The sequence below is a fragment of the Capra hircus genome, chromosome 8 (genome assembly GCF_001704415.2).
Source record: "Capra hircus breed San Clemente chromosome 8, ASM170441v1, whole genome shotgun sequence".
In the NCBI taxonomy this organism is placed as follows: domain Eukaryota; kingdom Metazoa; phylum Chordata; class Mammalia; order Artiodactyla; family Bovidae; genus Capra; species Capra hircus.
The window spans coordinates 62,492,370-62,508,866 of NC_030815.1; the positions used below are offsets into that span (position 1 = coordinate 62,492,370).

Consider the following 16,497-nt stretch of genomic DNA (forward strand, 5'->3'; position numbering starts at 1 on the left):
AATTTATATTAATGTAATATTTAAACAATTTTCTCAATGCATCTGAAGACTACTGTAAAGCATCCAAAATTGGGCACTCTGAAGAATAATAATTATAGATATGGAGCATCATTTTAGATCTTCCTCAATCTGTACACAACCATATCTGGATTGTCCCAGACTGAAGCAGGATGGGGTAGTCTGAAATTACACTGGAGGGCACTTTTTAGCCTCTCGTGCAGTTGATCATTCTGTATAGGCCAAAAAAAAAAAGAGCAGTATGTCAACTTGAGTGCTTCTTTGTATTATACTTAGAACTTCAAATCTTGTTCTCTAATTGAGGGTACTATGAAGGAAACACTTAGAAGGAAAGAAGGAGAATACTTTTTACAAGGAACAGCCTGAGCACTACACAATTATTTCAGTTGGCAATTACTGTACATCAATAATTACTATGACTATTAGTTTATATAAAAATGTAAGGTATTGCATCCAAAGCCTCATTAGCATCATTGAGGCCTCAAGAAGTCATGATCCTTAAAAAAATGCAGTATATAATCTGAATATTTTTTTCTTCTTTCCTCCCTTCTTCCTTCATCAAAAGTCTTCAGGCAGGCCTGAGTGAGGTGGGAGGCCCAGTGTGAATGTGGCCTGCCACTGGTCTTTTAGGGCCTTTTGAAGAAGGCATTGAGGATTCAGCAGCAGTCAGGGCCCATGTGGGGTCTGCTCAGGAGAGAGAGGTAGGCCAGAGCTAGGAAGGTAGCTAAGAGCGGGTGAGGCCTGTGTGGGGAAGGCAGGCCCTGATGGAGAAGGCAGCTTGGCAGAGTGGGGAGACTGACTGCGTACAGGGGAATAAGCAATTAAGTATACATACTGGGACTAAAGAGAGCTAGGTTTGCCATCAAACTTCATCATATAGGGAAGTTATAAACATAAGGGGAGAGAATAAACCTGGTGATATGGGAACAGAACTGAAGGTTCTGTGAGTATGAACTCATCTGGTTTATACTGATATGAAAGTAAATATAAAAGTATGATATTTAGAAATATATGTGTTTTTCGTCTAGATAGATTCTTAGCTCTATCCACCATCTATTCTTAGCTCTGTCCACCAGATGTCCTGAGAGAAGGAGCACCTTAGTAGAAGTGAGTTTATCTAGCCCCTTGGTTTTGGTTTTCCACTAGTGTTCCTTGAAGAAATGTCTGACTCCAGGGATGAGACAGAGAAAGAACAATATGACCCTGAAACATCTTGTTAAATCAGAAAGTAAGGAAATGCTCAAAGAATGATGGGGGCAAGTCAAAAAGACATAGATACTAGCCAGAATCCCAGCCAAATCTGAGATGATCTGAGAATCAAAATAAAAAATGATGATAATGGATTATTGCCCACTGAATAAAATGGAATTCTTGAGTACATACTGATACAAATAAACTGGGAGCAAGAAAGCTCTTCCTTACAGAAGACTGCCAAGTAAGAAATATAGAAGGAATGAAGCAATCAGAGAGTCACCATTTAGAAATCATCACAGCAACAGTCAACTGAAGCGAAGAAACACCAATGGGTCTAAAACTAGCAGATGAAAGTTCATTGTGAAATAGGCTATTTACAGAGTCTCAGACTATTTTCCCTCAAATACTGAATAACTAAACGGGAAAAAAGAATAATTTTAAAGCAAAGAAATCTGACAAGGCACTTCCTTAATTGGGTACCCAAGGTTAACATCGCCAGTAACAGGACAAATTGGCACTGTGACTTCCTGACAGAATGCAGCCAGATGAACACAGTGTCTCTTGTGGGGCAGTCTTGTTAACAAAAACCATAACTTGAATCTAATCACAAAGAAACGAGTGAAAAATTACGAGAGATGTCCTACACGTTACTATCACCTTCTAAAAAGTCATGGTCATGATTTCAGGGAAAAAAAATGAAACAGTGGTCCAGATTGAAGACTTTTGAGACATAACAACTAAACATGTGACCTCAGAGTGGATCTATAAAAGCCACTTGAGGCCACTGATGAGACACGAATGGAGCTGCTGGGCAAAAGGGACTGTCTGTAGAATTCTGGCAGCTTTTCTCTAGGTTTGAAATTATTGCAAAATAACAACAGCAACAAAACATCTGTATCCTTTGGGTTTCATTTTCAAGGAAGGAGGTAAGAAAACTAAGTCTCAACTATATTTCTTCAGTCAAGTCATTTTCCTTTGAGCTTCAGCAGCAGGAGAAGGTTTTAGTCAAGGCCCAGAGGAGCAGCATCCATCTACCACACTGTAAGCCAATTCTTGGTGGCCTGCAGCATTCCAAGCCACTCTGTTCATTCTCCCCGCCAACCGAGCCCCGCCAGCTGGGCCGGACCCGGGGTCTGAGACAGCAGCTGCCCTGACACTTGTCTGTTCTCCTATGACTGAGGCTCCTGGGACTCTTCCCATAACCCCAGGTGGGAAAAGGAATCGAGCCCGTCTATCTAGAATCTGTCAAGTACTCCACCGTAAATAAGGTGTTTCCGAGCCATACCTTCCTATGATCCTCCTTCGCTTGGCACTAAACTAAGATTAACTAAGAACTGGTTAATCGCTGGACACAGTACCCACCATGATGCAGTCTTTCTTTTGTAAAGCAAATGTCACAAGTGCCAAATGTGGCCAGACCTGACTAGAACTTACCGTGAGTGTGGCAGCAGCCTGGTGTCCCACCAGCGCTCCACTCCCTGGAGGACAACCTCGATGAGTTACTTCTGGACATATCTGCATTAACTGTACCTACATGATCCTGAAACATCAACAGCAATTTTACCTTTTTCTTTGCAAATGAGTATTTCTTCTTGGTACTGACATCTAACTCTGCTTTGAGACTGCTACTGGGATTGATAAGACTTGTGTCTTTCAAATCCAGGTCTGAAAACCTTAAAACACAGGCCTCCAGGTCATCATCTCCTTGGTCTGGTGAAGTGGAAGAAGGCATCTGGTTTGGCTCCAGCCGCGGGGTAGGTTCCTTTCTGCTATCACCTAGGAGGTAAGCAAGGGAAAAATAACAACATCCAAGTCTTTCATTACTACTTGAAGTAAATCAGTCATCCAAATGAGCATGGCCCAGTAGCCCAAGCTATCCATTCATTTACTTGTTCATCTAAGAAACATTTATTTAGCACCAACTCTATGCCCTGCACTGTTCTAAGCCCTGAAGATGAAGTAGTGAAAGAAACAGAGAAGGTCTCTTCTTTCTTAGAGCTTACTTTCCAGTGGGGAGAGAGAGGAGGTAAACAAATGAATCACACTGCTTTTTTTTAAAAAAAAATCAGATGGTAGAAAGGGCTACGAAGACAAATAAGCAAGGTAAGGAGACAAGAGTGATGGAAGGACTCTTTAGAACTCAGAGGGTAGTACAGGTCTTTCTGAGGCAGAAGCGTTTCAGCAGAAACCTGAATTAGAGGGTAAGCCATGCCAACATTTAGGGGAAAACACACCAAAAAAAAAAGTACCAGCTGCAACCAAAATCAACCAAGCTGTGTGTTAGTACCTTTAATTCAGAGAAGGCAATGGCAACCCACTCTAGTACTCTTGCCTGGAAAATCCCATGGACAGAGGAGCCTGGTAGGCTGCAGTCCATGGGGTGGTGAAGAGTCAGACACAACTAAGCGACTTCACTTTCACTTCTCACTTTCATGCACTGGAGAAGGAAATGGCAACCCACTCCAGTGTTCTTGGCTGGAGAATCCTAGGGACGGCGGAGCCTGGTGGGCTGCCATCTATGGGGTCGCACAAGGTCGGACATGACTGAAGTGACTTAGCAGCAGCAGTACCTTTAATTATAAATACTTTTCTCTTTTGTCCCCTAATTTTTGAGCTGGTGAAATTCCCTTCCTTAGAAGAGATAACTATCTAGAGAGCCTCATTTTAATGAGTCAAACTTACACTTTGTATCACTCAGTCATGTCTGACTCTTTGCGACCCCATGGACCATACAGTCCATGGAATTCTCCAGGCCAGAATACTGGAGTGGGTAGCCATTCCCTTCTTCAGGGGATCTTCCCAACCCAGGGATGGAACCCAGGTCTCCCGCATTGCAGGCGGATTCTTTACCAGCTAGGCTACCAGGGAAGCTCGAAGAAATGAGCCAAAAGAAATATACAAACTGCTGCCATGGCCAAATCTTGTCAAAAGGAACACGGTACACCAACATGATGCATTCTTTTGTAAAGCAAATGTTACAAGTGATAAGTGTTAAGAATAACAAGACAGACTAGGGAAAGTATGGGCTTTGGACTGTGGTGCAGCTGGGTGCAAGTAAGTGAACCTGGGCAGGATATTTACCTTCTCTGAGTTCTAGTTCCCAAAAGCGTAAAATGGGGATGACAGTATCTACCCTGCAGGACTGTGGTGAGGGCTAGGAAGCTGTTCAAATGCAACTGTTAAAACCAAATTCTTGCTCCTCCTCAGTCTTCCTTACCTCAGTAAACAACAATTCTATTCTTCCTGTTACTCAGACAAAAACTTTGGGATTCTCATTTCCTTATTTTTTCAGATGACTGAAAAGCTTACCAACTCTGCTTTTGAAATACAATCACATCAGACCACAATGCACCACCTTCACTACCAGCCTCCTTCAAGCCATCATTTGACTGAATTACTACAGTTGCCCGACTTCCCTGTTCCTGTAGAAGCCACAGAGGTAACTTTAAAAAATTTTTATTTATTTTACTTTTAGCTGTGCTAGGTCTTTGTTGCTGGACACAGACTTTCTCTAGCTGTGGAGCAGGGGCTTCTCCTTGTGGTGGCTTCTCTTATTGTGGAGCATAGGCTCTAAGCCCCCAGGCTTCAGTAGTTGTGGCTTGCCGGGCTCTAGATCTCAGAGCTCAGTAAACTTACACAGGATTTAGTTGCCCCACATGGCATATGATATCTTTCCGGACCAGTGATGGAACCCATGTCCCCTCAATGGCAGGTGGATTCTTAACCAACAAGGAAGTCTCAGAGGAAACGATTAAAAAATAAGTCAGATTGCCCTCCAAAAGCTTCTAAATGTACCAGGATAAAGTCCAAGGTCCTTACAAAGCCCCATCTACCACCTCCCTAATCTCATCTTCTCCAGCTTTTACTCACTACCTGATTGCATTGTTTGCTGGTTCCTGAATGAGTCATCATCACTAAGAAAGCAGGAGTTTTCTTTTGTTCACCTTTGCATCCAGAAAACTGCCTGGTACATGACATATATAATATATTTGTCGAACGAAGTAAGAGTGATTGGGTGGCCAGGGAAGACTTCACTAAGGGCCCGCTGTTTGAACTGAGACAAGGAGCCATCCATGCAGATTTAGGAGCAGATTCTTCAGGCAAAGGAAATAGTATAAATTCCTCAGGTGGTAAACAGCTTGACTTACTGCAGGTGCAGGAAGTCAGAGTGGTTGGAATACAGTGATGAGAGTAAAACCCTGTAGAAGAGGTTATGGAGTTTACAATAGAAAGTCATTGGAGAGCTGTAAACAAAGGAGTAACATGATCTGATTCTGATCTGTTCTGAAGGTAGAGCCAGCAGGGTTTCCCGGTAGATTGTTCTTTAGGAAAAGGACCTAAGAATGACTCCTATCCATATTTTTGGATTAAGCAGTAGAATGGATGGTGCTATTTACTGAAATGGGTAAGACTGAAGGAAGAACATTCAGGTATGACTTAAATCAAATCCTTTATGATTATACAGTGGAAGTGAGAAATAGATTTAAGGGACTAGATCTGATAGAGTGCCTGATGAACTATGGACAGAGGTTTGTGACATTGTACAGGAGACAGGGATCAAGACCATCCCCATGGAAAAGAAATGCAAAAAAGCAAAATGGCTGTGTGAGGAGGCCTTACAAATAGCTATGAAAAGAAGAGAAGCGAAAAGCAAAGGAGAAAAGGAAAGATATTCCCATTTGAATGCAGAGTTCCAAAGAATAGCAAGGACAGATAAGAAAGCCTTCCTCAGTGATCAATGCAAAGAAATAGAGGAAAACAACAGAATGGGAAAGACTAGAGATCTCGTCAAGAAAATTAGAGATACCAAGGGAACATTTCATGCAAAGATGGGCTCGATAAAGGACAGAAATGATATGGTAACAGAAGCAGAAGATACTAAGAAGAGGTGGCAAGAATACACGGAAGAACTGTATAAAAAAGAGCTTCACAACCCAGATAATCACGATGGTGTGATCACTCACCTAGAGCCAGACATCCTGGAATGTGAAGTCAAGTGGGCCTTAGAAAGCATCACTACGAACAAAGCGAGTGGAGGTGATGGAATTCCAGTTGAGCTATTTCAAATCCTAAAAGATGATACTATGAAAGTGCTGCAATCAATATGCCAGCAAGTTTGGAAAACTCAGCAGTGGCCACAGGACTGGAAAAGGTCAGTTTTCATTCCAATCCCAAAGAAAGGCAATGCCAAAGAATGCTCAAACTACCACACAATTGCACTCATCTCACACGCTAGTCAAGTAATGCTCAAAATTCTCCAAGCCAGGCTTCAGCAGTGCATGAACCGTGAAATTCCAGATGTTCAAGCTGGTTTTAGAAAAAGCAGAGGAACCAGAGATCAAATTGCCAACATCTGCTGGATCATCGAAAAAGCAAAAGAGTTCCAGAAAAATATCTACTTCTGCTTTATTGACTATGCCAAAGCCTTTGACTGTGTGGATCACAATAAACTGTGGAAAATTCTTTAAGAGATGGGAATACCAGCCCACCTGACCTGCCTCTTGAGAAACCCATATGCAGGTCAGGAAGCAACAGTTCGAACTGGACATGGAACAACAGACTGGTTCCAAATAGGAAAAGGAGTATGTCAAGGCTGTATATTGTCACCCTGCTTATTTAACTTATATGCAGAGTACATCATGAGAAACACTGGGCTGGAAGATGCACAAGCTGGAATCAAGATTGCCAGGAGAAATATCAATAACCTCAGATATGCAGATGACACTACCGTTGTGGCAGAAAGTGAAGAGGAACTAAAAAGCCTCTTGATGAAAGTGAAAGAGGAGAGTGAAAAAGTTGGCTTAAAGCTCAACATTCAGAAAACGAAGATCATGGCATCTGGTCCCATCACTTCATGGGAAATAGATGGGGAAACAGTGGAAACAGTGACAGACTTTACTTTGGGGGGCTCCAAAATCACTGCAGATGGTGATTGCAGCCATGATATTTAAACAGAACTGGACACGGAACAACAGCATACTCCTTGGAAGGAAAGTTATGACCAACCTAGATAGCATATTCAAAAGCAGAGACATTACCCTGCCAACAAAGGTCCATCTAGTCAAGGCTATGGTTTTCCAGTAGTCAGGTATGGATGTGAGAGTTGGACTGTGAAGAAAGCTGAGCGCTGAAGAATTGATGCTTTTGAACTGTGGTGTTGGAGAAGACTCTTGAGAGTCCCTTGGACTGCAAGAAGATCCAACCAGTCCATCCTAAAGGAGATCAGTCCTGGGTGTTCATTGGAAGGACTGATGCTAAAGCTGAAACTCCAATACTTTGGCCACCTCATGCGAAGAATTGACTCGTTGGAAAGACCCTGATGCTGGGAGAGATTGGGGGCAGGAGGAGAAGGGGACGACAGAGGATGAGATGGCTGGATGGCATCACCGACTCGATGGACATGAGTTTAAGTAAACTCCGGGAGTTGGTAATGGACAGGGAGGCCTGACGTGCTGCGATTCATGGGATCGCAGAGTCAGACACGACTGAGCGACTGAACTGAAGGAAGAACAAATTAGGCCAGGAAAGTGAAACAAAAGTTCCATTTCAGAGATGTGAAAATTTCATATGGCTAAGGACCAGGCAGTTAGATACGCAGCTGTAGCGCTCACCAGAGATGTCAGAGCGAGGGATATTCAAATACACGTATGGAGGTACACGATAAGTATTGAAAACGTTACTAAAGCAATCACTCGTTCTTTCCTAAACCACAAGTCAGAGGATCGAGAGATCAGATGACGGCCAGAGAGTAACTCTGGAGTAGCTGGCTCACGCTTCGGAGGGTCCTTCTGTCCCCGGGTCGCTGGAGCCGCCCCGCACCCCGGCCTCACCCCGCGCACCGGGCTTGGCCTAATCTCTCCGCCCAGCTTTCCCCAGCCGGCAAAGGCCGGGAAGTGAGAGAAAGATGAGCACGTACCCGCCCGTCCTGATCCTTTCTCAGATCTCTCTTCACCGAGCAGTCTCCGCCTAGCAATTGCCACCGCTCGCAGCCCTCGCACTCCCAGCCCCCTTCTGTATTTAGGAAGGAACGCCGTACCGCACCTCGCTCCGGAAGTTAGGCCGTTGGCGAAAGGGCCGCCGGGAAAACCCCGCGGAGGCCCCGAGAGAGGGGCTGAAGTGGAGGTGAGGACTAGAGGGTCCCTCCTAGACGACCCGCCTCCGGGCGTGGCTCGCGGCCTGCGGGGTTCGGCCTGGCGGAAGAGGCGGTGCTCTCCGCGTGGCCCCGGAAGGACTTTCAGCGAAGGCGGGCGAAGGAAGCAGCCAAGAGGCGGAGGTAACCCGAGAGGGTCGCTGCGTGCTGGACAGAAGCCACCGGCCTGGTGAGCTTCCAGAGCCGGCTCTCCTGGATCCGAGCTCGCGGAGCCATCCAGCTATCCTGCCTTGTGCTTCCGGGAGCCGCCGCGACCGAGAGCGCCTGCGCGCCGGCCACTCCGCGCGCATCGCCGCTGTCCTCCCGCCGGCCGGCGGCCTGACGGTTCCTGCCGCGCTTCGTGACCGGTGTCTCAGCTCCGCGGAGCACCAGCGTGCGGCATGTCGCGGCGGCGGCACAGCGACGAGAACGATGGTGAGTGCCCTGAGCCCGGCCGCCGAGGCCGCGCTCAGGTGGGCGGAGGTTTGGCTTCCCTGGTGTTCGGGTCTCGAGAGAAGGGACGGGAAGCCCTTCCTCTGGGAGCGTTCAGGGAGCCGCGTAGAGAAGGGGGGTGGCACGGCGGGAGTGCGGCCGGGCAACTTTGGGAAAGCCCCTGCTTCCCCCGGTCCCAGTTCCTCAGTCGTTGGCCACGGGGAGGCCTGGTGGACCCCGGTCCCTAGGAACTCTTCAAAATTTGACTCTTAGCATCGCCGAACAGGGGATTACACCTGTGTCTGTGCCTCCGCTTCTTAGGGACCCATTCAACCCAGTGTCTCGTTTTGACCCTCAAATTACACTTAAAAAGGACTCTCAAAAGATGAGAGATCTGCTGAGTCCCGATCTGAGCTTTCTCCTGTTCCCGTCATCCGTCGTCTTGCCTTCTTCCAAGCGATAGGGAAAGAAATCGGTCTTATCCACACCCAAGAGGTCTCTTAAGAAAGAGATGTACGTAGATTGTTGTGTTACATTTTGAGCTGACTGTAAGCATAGTTCCCTCGTGTAATAGAGTGTTGGAAGACTAACTGGAGAGCTCCTAGAGATTTCGATCAACCATTTGGATGGTTGAGCTCATGGGGATCATGGAGTTGCCATCGTAATAAAAACCAAGAATAATTTTGCTAGCTAAAAATAGAAAAGATATTTATCTTGCAAAAATCAGTCAAGAACACACATCCAACAAACAGAAAACCTAACAGTTATTGTTACTAATAGTCTAGGGTATTGTTCTTCGAGAAGAGTGTAGTTTGGTGGTTAAGAGGCCAGACTTTGGAATCAGAGGACTTTTCAAAGCCAGACCCTGCTGTTTACTTTGTGATCTTGCCTGGGTTATATTACCTCTTTAAACCTTACTCTGTAACTTAGAAATAATGATACAGACCTTTTGGTTTTGTGAGAGGTAACACATGTAACTAATTGCTCATGAAGATGTGTATTTTATCACCTGATAATGCTTGAGAGCTGATAATCATTGGCAGATGGTGGCTCTAAGAAAAAGTACAGAACAAAAAAAATTGAATTAATTTTCTCCACTGACATTTTTCTCCCCTTGAATGTTGGGGTAACTTAGGGGTAGGAGCAGAATCCCACTAAGTTAAGGTTTTTTGTTTGGTTTGTTGGTTTGGGTTTTGTTGCTTTCTCTTTTTTTGGCTGTGGTATAAGGATCTTAGTTAGGGTTAGGGATTGAACCTGTGCCCCCTACAGAGGAAGCACTCAGTCTTAATCACTGGACCACCAGGGATGTCCCCAACTTAGTTTTAATAGTGTATCAGATTTCTCCTAGAGCTTGGCTTGGGAGGATATTCTACCCCAGCCTGCTCACCCCACACCTGAGGTCTACAGTTTTAGTGTAATTAACATGGAGACAGCATTAGCAGTGCCCAGATACCAGTGAAAGCAAGTCGAGAGTTACATTACACAGGTATTCCTATGCTGTATCTTTGATTTTTATTAAACACAACATAATGTACATACAGGGCACAGAAAATAGTTTTCATGTGCTTTGTATCTGATTTGTTAACTTAATCTCCTGGAAGTCATCGCTTGGGATTTGGAGAACTTGGGTCTTTTAAAGTTCTTCCCATTGTCTTTGTTCTTCTCATGCTTTCTCTACTCTTTCATCATCTCCTTTCTAGGGTATCCCTAAAGGGAGAGAAAATCTTTCCAAGGGGCATCCTGGAGAATTGGATGTAAATTTGTAGAAAAACAACTTTTGCTTTGGTTATTGGGATGCTGGTATAACGTTCTTAGGAGTTAGCTTCTGGCAGCTAAATCACTGTCCATTTGGTGCAGAAATCTCAGAATAAATAAAGACAAAACAAAATAAGGAGTTAATTAAGCAGCGTTTACTATAAATAATTTAGTAGTTGAAGGGCAGTTTATAACCCCTCTTAGATACTACACCAAGTCTGGAGCTTTCGTAAATTGCCACAATTTGGGTAATCATCAGCTAGGGTTTATTCTAAATGGTGATCTGAGTCACATATTTTAGATAACTTTCTTTTGGTTAAATGCCTACTAAATTTTTTTTAAACCAGAAATTTTGAAAACATAAGTATTATAGAAGGCTATTTTAAAATAGGCCAAATTTTTGTTGTGTTAAATAGATGCATCTAAGCATTTCTGGATTATTGTCAGCTCTTACCAGTCCCTGACTGCCATGACTCTCTGTGTGCTTGACTAGACACAATAATTTATTCAACAAATATTTAACAGTGCCAGGCACAGTTCTAACTCCTGGCAGTACAGCAGTCGACGATAAAAGGTGCAGTCTCCCTTTTACAGGCAGGGAACAATCAAGTAAATATAGTATATCATATGGTGTTAAGTATGGTGGAGCAAAATAAAACCAGTTAAAGAGGGTAGGGCTCTTGTCAGGGAGGAGTTGCTGTTTTGTATTGGTTTGTCAGTGAAGGCCTCACTGAGAATGGCATCTGATCAAAAACCTGCAGGAGGTGAGGGTGTATTTACATTTGATTAATTAAAAAGTGGGGGAAGGCAGTAGTCTAAGCAAAGGGAACCTTGAATGCCAAGGCCTTAAGGCTAGAATAGTCTTGTCATCTTCAAACAGCAAGAAGGCCAGTGTTGCTGTAGTAGAGTGAGAAAAGGGGAGAATTGTAGGAGATGAGGTCAGAGAGGTAAGGGAGGATCAGCTCACAGATACAACTTAAAACTGTATCTGTTGAGACTTCAGAGTCCAGGATCCAAGGCTATACCCATGAAGCTCACCTGGGGACGGATTTATAAACAATGAAAATGGAAATAAATGTGTGTGGATACTCGTCCAGTGCTAAAACTGACTCCTTCCTTAGACTCTTTTTAAGAATATCTGAAGCTTTTCAATTATTCTGGATATGCATACAGTAGCTGTTCAATGTATTGTTTTATTCTTGTAAGACAGTATTTATACTGTCCATAACCTTGGCCCAAAACCCCATGTTAGTCCCTTTTAAGCTACTTAGTATTAGATCCTTACCTTTTAGAATGTAACTTTTTTTAAATTGATACTTAACTATAGAAAAAATAAATAGAAGTGCAGGGGTTTGTTACTCTGAGGAAGAGTATAGTTTGTTTCAGAAGTGACTTTTATACCTTTACTTTTCCCTTTTCTCTTGTTGGTTTTTTTTACTTTCTCTTTCACATTAGTTGGTTTTTGTTTCCACTTTGTGGGTCTAAAATTTTTTGTAATGCATGTAAATTCTAAATAAGGATATAAAATAATGTAGTCTAATGTATCCATATAGAATTAGGATCACCTTACGGGGGGGGGAATTTATTTGGCTTATTAAGATTTTTTCTGATGGGTTTTAATAGAGAATTCCTTCTCCTGTACTAACCAAGGGTGTCAGAATGAAGTGCTAATGTGTAACTTTAATTTCCGTTGTAAAACTTCTACTTAGGTACTTGTTAATATAAAATATGTTCTCCTTTTGTGAACTACCTTAGGTATATTTTCTTGAGGATAGGTGAAAATATTCAGCTGATTCCACAAATTTTATTCATTAAGTTTTTATTCTCCTTGCCTGTGATCTTGCCCACGTTCTCTTGAGTTCAGTATCCTATTACTGTGTGTGAGTTCACATGGTGTCTGTTAAGTCCCCCTCCCCCTTATAGTCTCTCCAGTATCAGTTGAGAGTCAGGCATCTTCTACTTCTTAACACTTTCTGCCTCTTATTCTCCAAACATACTAAAAGTGGGAAGAAGAGAGGAAAGAAGAGTTGCAGTTCAGAGATAGGACAGAATACTTGTATTTTCTAGTTTTTCTTCAAAAATCCTGCCTTCTTTCCCCACGGCAGTATCTTCTTCTGTTCAGTCTTACGAGAGTGCCTAGGAGGCTGCTTTAAAGCCTGGGGTATGATTCTAAACTGATTTGAAAACAGGCCAGCTGGATGGTTAATTTAGAGATGGTGTGGAGGTGGGATGTGAGTTAGCAAAGTAGATGGGCCAGAAAGAAATTAACAATGGTTAAGGTTTAAAAGGGGAAAAAAAAAACTGTTCTGATTCAGTCATTTTTTAGCATCTGCATTCTCCTAACCTTACTGGAATCTGATTCTGAAGAACATGTAGTATATTCTGCTTCCTAGAACACACTCAACATCAGCACTGCTGCCATTTTGCGCTGGATTATTCTTTGTTGGTGGGAGTTCTCTGAACTGTGGTATGTTTAGTAGAATCCCTGGCCTCTGCCCACTGGAGGCCAGTAGCACTCCCCCCATGTGACAGCTAAAAATGTCTCCAGAGATTGCCAGGTGGCTCCTGGGGGACAAAATCCAACCTAGTTGAGAACCATTGCTCTTGGATACGGCTATTTTAATGTCCTGGCTGATAGCTTATGTAAATGTTCCTTCAAATATGCAATTTTTTTCAGTGAATGAATTCTGAAAATAGAAGTCCTTTTGTGTCAGGTTTGGCTCTTTGGGTGGTGGAACCTTTATGCAGATTCTGTGCCTTCAGCTTGATGTATACTAGAGACTCAGGGTCACTGATACCGTGATACTGCACATGTCCACATCTTTACACAGAGGGGTATCTTCAGGAATATGTTGCAACAGTTATGTTGCATGCTTTTTTTTTTTTTTCTTTATCCCTTCTAAACTATACTCGGTGATTACTTAAACTAGATCCTAATGATCACTGAGGGGTTGGGGAGTCAAAGCACACAGTGTTTCCCCCTGTGGCCTTTTATTACACTGATTCCATTTAGATGGTAATCAGTTCAGTTCAGTCACTCAGTCCTGTCCGACCCTCTGCGACCCCATGAAACGCAGCATGCCAGGCTTCCTGTCCATCACCGACTCTCGGAGCTTGCTCAAACTCATATCCATTGAGTCAGTGATGCCATCCAGCCATCTCATCCTCTGTCTTTCCCTTTTCCTCCTGCCTTCAATCTTTCCCAGCATCAGTGTCTTTTCTGATGAGTCAGTTCTTCACATCAAGTGGCCAAAGTACTGGGGTTTCAGCTTCCACATCAATCTTCCAACGAATATTCAGGACTGATCTCCTTTAGGATGGACTGGTTGAATCTCCTTGCAGTCCAAGGGACTCTCAAGAGTCTTCTCCAACACCACAGTTCAAAAGCTTCAATTCTTCAGTGCTCAGCTTTATAGTCCAACTCTCACATCCAGACATGACTACTGGAAAAACCATAACTTTGACTAGATGGACCTTTGTTGTCAAAGTAATGTCCTTGCTTTTTAATATGCTGTCTCGGTTTGTCATAGCTTTTCTTCCAAGGAGCAAGTGTCTTTTGATTTCATGGCTGCAGTCACCATCTGCAGTGATTTTGGAGCCCAAGAAAATAAAGTCTCTCACTGTTTCCATTGTTTCCCCATGTATTTGCCATGAGGTGATGGGACCGGATGCCATGATCTTAGTTTTCTGAATGTTGAGCTTTAAGCCAACTTTTTCAGTCTCCTCTTTCACTTTCATCAAGAGGCTCTTTAGTTCTTTTTTGCTTTCTGGCATAAGGGTGGTGTCATCTGTGTATCTGAAATTATTGATATTAATCCCTGGCAATATTGATTCCAGCTTGTGCTTCATTCAGCCTGGCATTTTGCATGATGTACTCTGCATATAAGTTAAGTGAGCAGGGTGACAGTATACAGCCTTAACATACTCTTTTCCCAATTTGGAACCAGTCTGTTGTTCCATGTCCAGTTCTAACTGTTGCTTCCTGACCTGCATACAGATTTCTCAGGAGGCAGGTAAGGTGATCTGGTATTCCCATCTCTTTAAGAATTTTCCACAGTTTGTTGTGATCCACCCAAAGTCAATAAAGCAGAAGTAGGTGTTTTTCTAGAATTCCCTTGCTTTTTCTATGATTCAGCGAATGTTGACAATTTGATCTCTGGTTCCTCTGCCTTTTCTAAATCTAGCTTGAACTTCTGGAAGTTCTTGGTTCGCGTACTGTTGAAGACTAGCTTGGAGCATTATTTTGCTAGCATGTGAGCTGAGTGCAATTGTGCGGTAGTTTGAACATTCTTTGGCATTGCCTTTCTTTGGAATTGGAATGAAAACTGACCTTTTCCAGTCCTGTGGCCACTGCTGAGTTTTCCAAATTTGCTGGCATATTGAGTGCAGCACTTTCACAGCATCATCTTTTAGGATTTGAAATAACTCAGCTGGAATTTCATCACTTCCACTAGCTTTGTTTGTAGTGATGCTTCCTAAGGCCCACTTGACTTTGCATTCCAGGATGTCTGGCTCTAGGTGAGTGATCACACCATGGTGGTTATCTGGGCCATTAAGATCTTTTTTGTATAGTTCTGTGTATTCTTGCCACCTCTTCTTAGTATCTTCTACTTCTGTTACGTCCATACCGTTTCTGTCCTTTATTGTGCCCATTTTTGCATGTAATGTTCCCTTGGCATCTCTAATTTTCTTGAAGAGATCTCTAGTCTTTCCCATTCTATTGTTTTCCTCTGTTTCTTTGCATTGATCACTTTGGAAGGCTTTCTTCTCTCTACTTGCTATTCTTTGGAACACTGCATTCAGACAGATATATCTTTCCTTTTCTCCTTTGCCTTTTGCTTCTTTTAATCAGCTTGTGTTCAGGTGGTAGGTACCTGAAGATCATGTCAGACATTGGAAAAGGTTTTAACACTCCATGTTATAATAGCCAGGTGCTGTGTTTTATGGAAATCATTGGGGTTTTTTTCACTGTCAGATGTTCCAGTGGCAAGCAAGTAGTTGTGAACTCTAAAAATGGTTCAGTTCCTCTGGCTGTACAAGTCTGGAGATTAAAAATATAACTTGGTCCTGGGTGACCCTATATCTGCAGATTTTCATTATTAATACTGATCCCTGGTAGAGTTACAGATTATTGCTTGCTTGTTGTCCTAATAATTTAATTGGGTGGAAGTGAAAATTGAATTATATCGGGAGAGTGGCCAACACCGTGTGTAGCAACAGCATCATCTTTCATATTTAACACTAGTATTTGAAATTTTTTCAGCCTTATGTTATTCTACAAAAGGATGTGAGGTAAGAGTATGAGGTTTTAGACAAAATGGTAAGAGATCACTAACACCAAGACTAAATGATTGATCGTCCAGTACTTAAGGATGACAATCATGTACTTTCTTCCTCACCAGTTATTTGATATCATGCTCAGGACATTTTTTTGAGTATGTCTGCCAATTGTAATTCTCTTTGTTTGGGATAAACCAGACCCTAGTGCCTCTATGGTCTATAGAACCAAAACTGTTCACTGAAGACTTAAGAGCTCAGAAACTTTTGTAAAAGTAGTCCTAATATTTTATGCTTCCTTTTCCATCATTTGAAGTTTCTTCTTCTTTTGGTTTTAAACAAAAGCTTACCCCCTCATCAAGTCTTTGCAAATGTTCGGCTTGGTTTTTATACCCATATTTCATCAGTTTACATAATTTTCAGTATTAGAATAATGAGTACTACTGACACTGACAGGTTTTAGGAATAAGCGACTGAGGATGATTAAACAACTCAAGCCCTTAAAGAATGGGAACAGCCGTTATAGGGAGTTTTCTCACTGCTAGTGACTAGCATGATACGGCACCTTTGCTACCTATCCAAGAAGTGGACAGGGCTGCTGCATTGCATAGTTCTGTGGGGACAGTATTCTCACAGAACTTAAATAATGCCTCTTGGAGTTATGATGCCCCAGGGTATAGAGACTGTTGGTT

The 16,497-nt window shown here is 42.9% G+C and overlaps 2 protein-coding genes across 6 annotated transcripts in view; one reads left to right on the forward strand and one right to left on the reverse strand.

Annotated features, from left to right (window-relative positions):
- Positions 1 to 8,387, reverse strand: part of TSTD2 (thiosulfate sulfurtransferase like domain containing 2) — a 28,029-nt gene extending 19,642 nt beyond the window's left edge. The window contains exons 1-3 of one of the 5 annotated variants that reach the window (XM_013966048.2): positions 8,129 to 8,386; positions 2,777 to 2,988; positions 2,647 to 2,690 (exon numbers count right to left, since the gene is read on the reverse strand). In XM_013966048.2, coding sequence (XP_013821502.1) covers positions 2,647 to 2,690; positions 2,777 to 2,944 — 212 coding nt within the window. In that variant the 5' untranslated portion in view covers positions 2,945 to 2,988; positions 8,129 to 8,386. Of the gene's footprint in view, positions 1 to 2,646; positions 2,989 to 8,128 lie in introns of those variants that run through there. The other 4 variants (XM_005683901.3, XM_005683900.3, XM_005683902.3 and 1 more) reach the window with 4 other exon arrangements.
- The window catches only part of NCBP1 (nuclear cap binding protein subunit 1), a 37,846-nt gene continuing 29,808 nt past the window's right edge, over positions 8,460 to 16,497 (forward strand). The window contains exon 1 of the mRNA XM_018052200.1: positions 8,460 to 8,776. Coding sequence (XP_017907689.1) covers positions 8,743 to 8,776 — 34 coding nt within the window. The 5' untranslated portion in view covers positions 8,460 to 8,742. The remainder of the gene's footprint in view (positions 8,777 to 16,497) is intronic.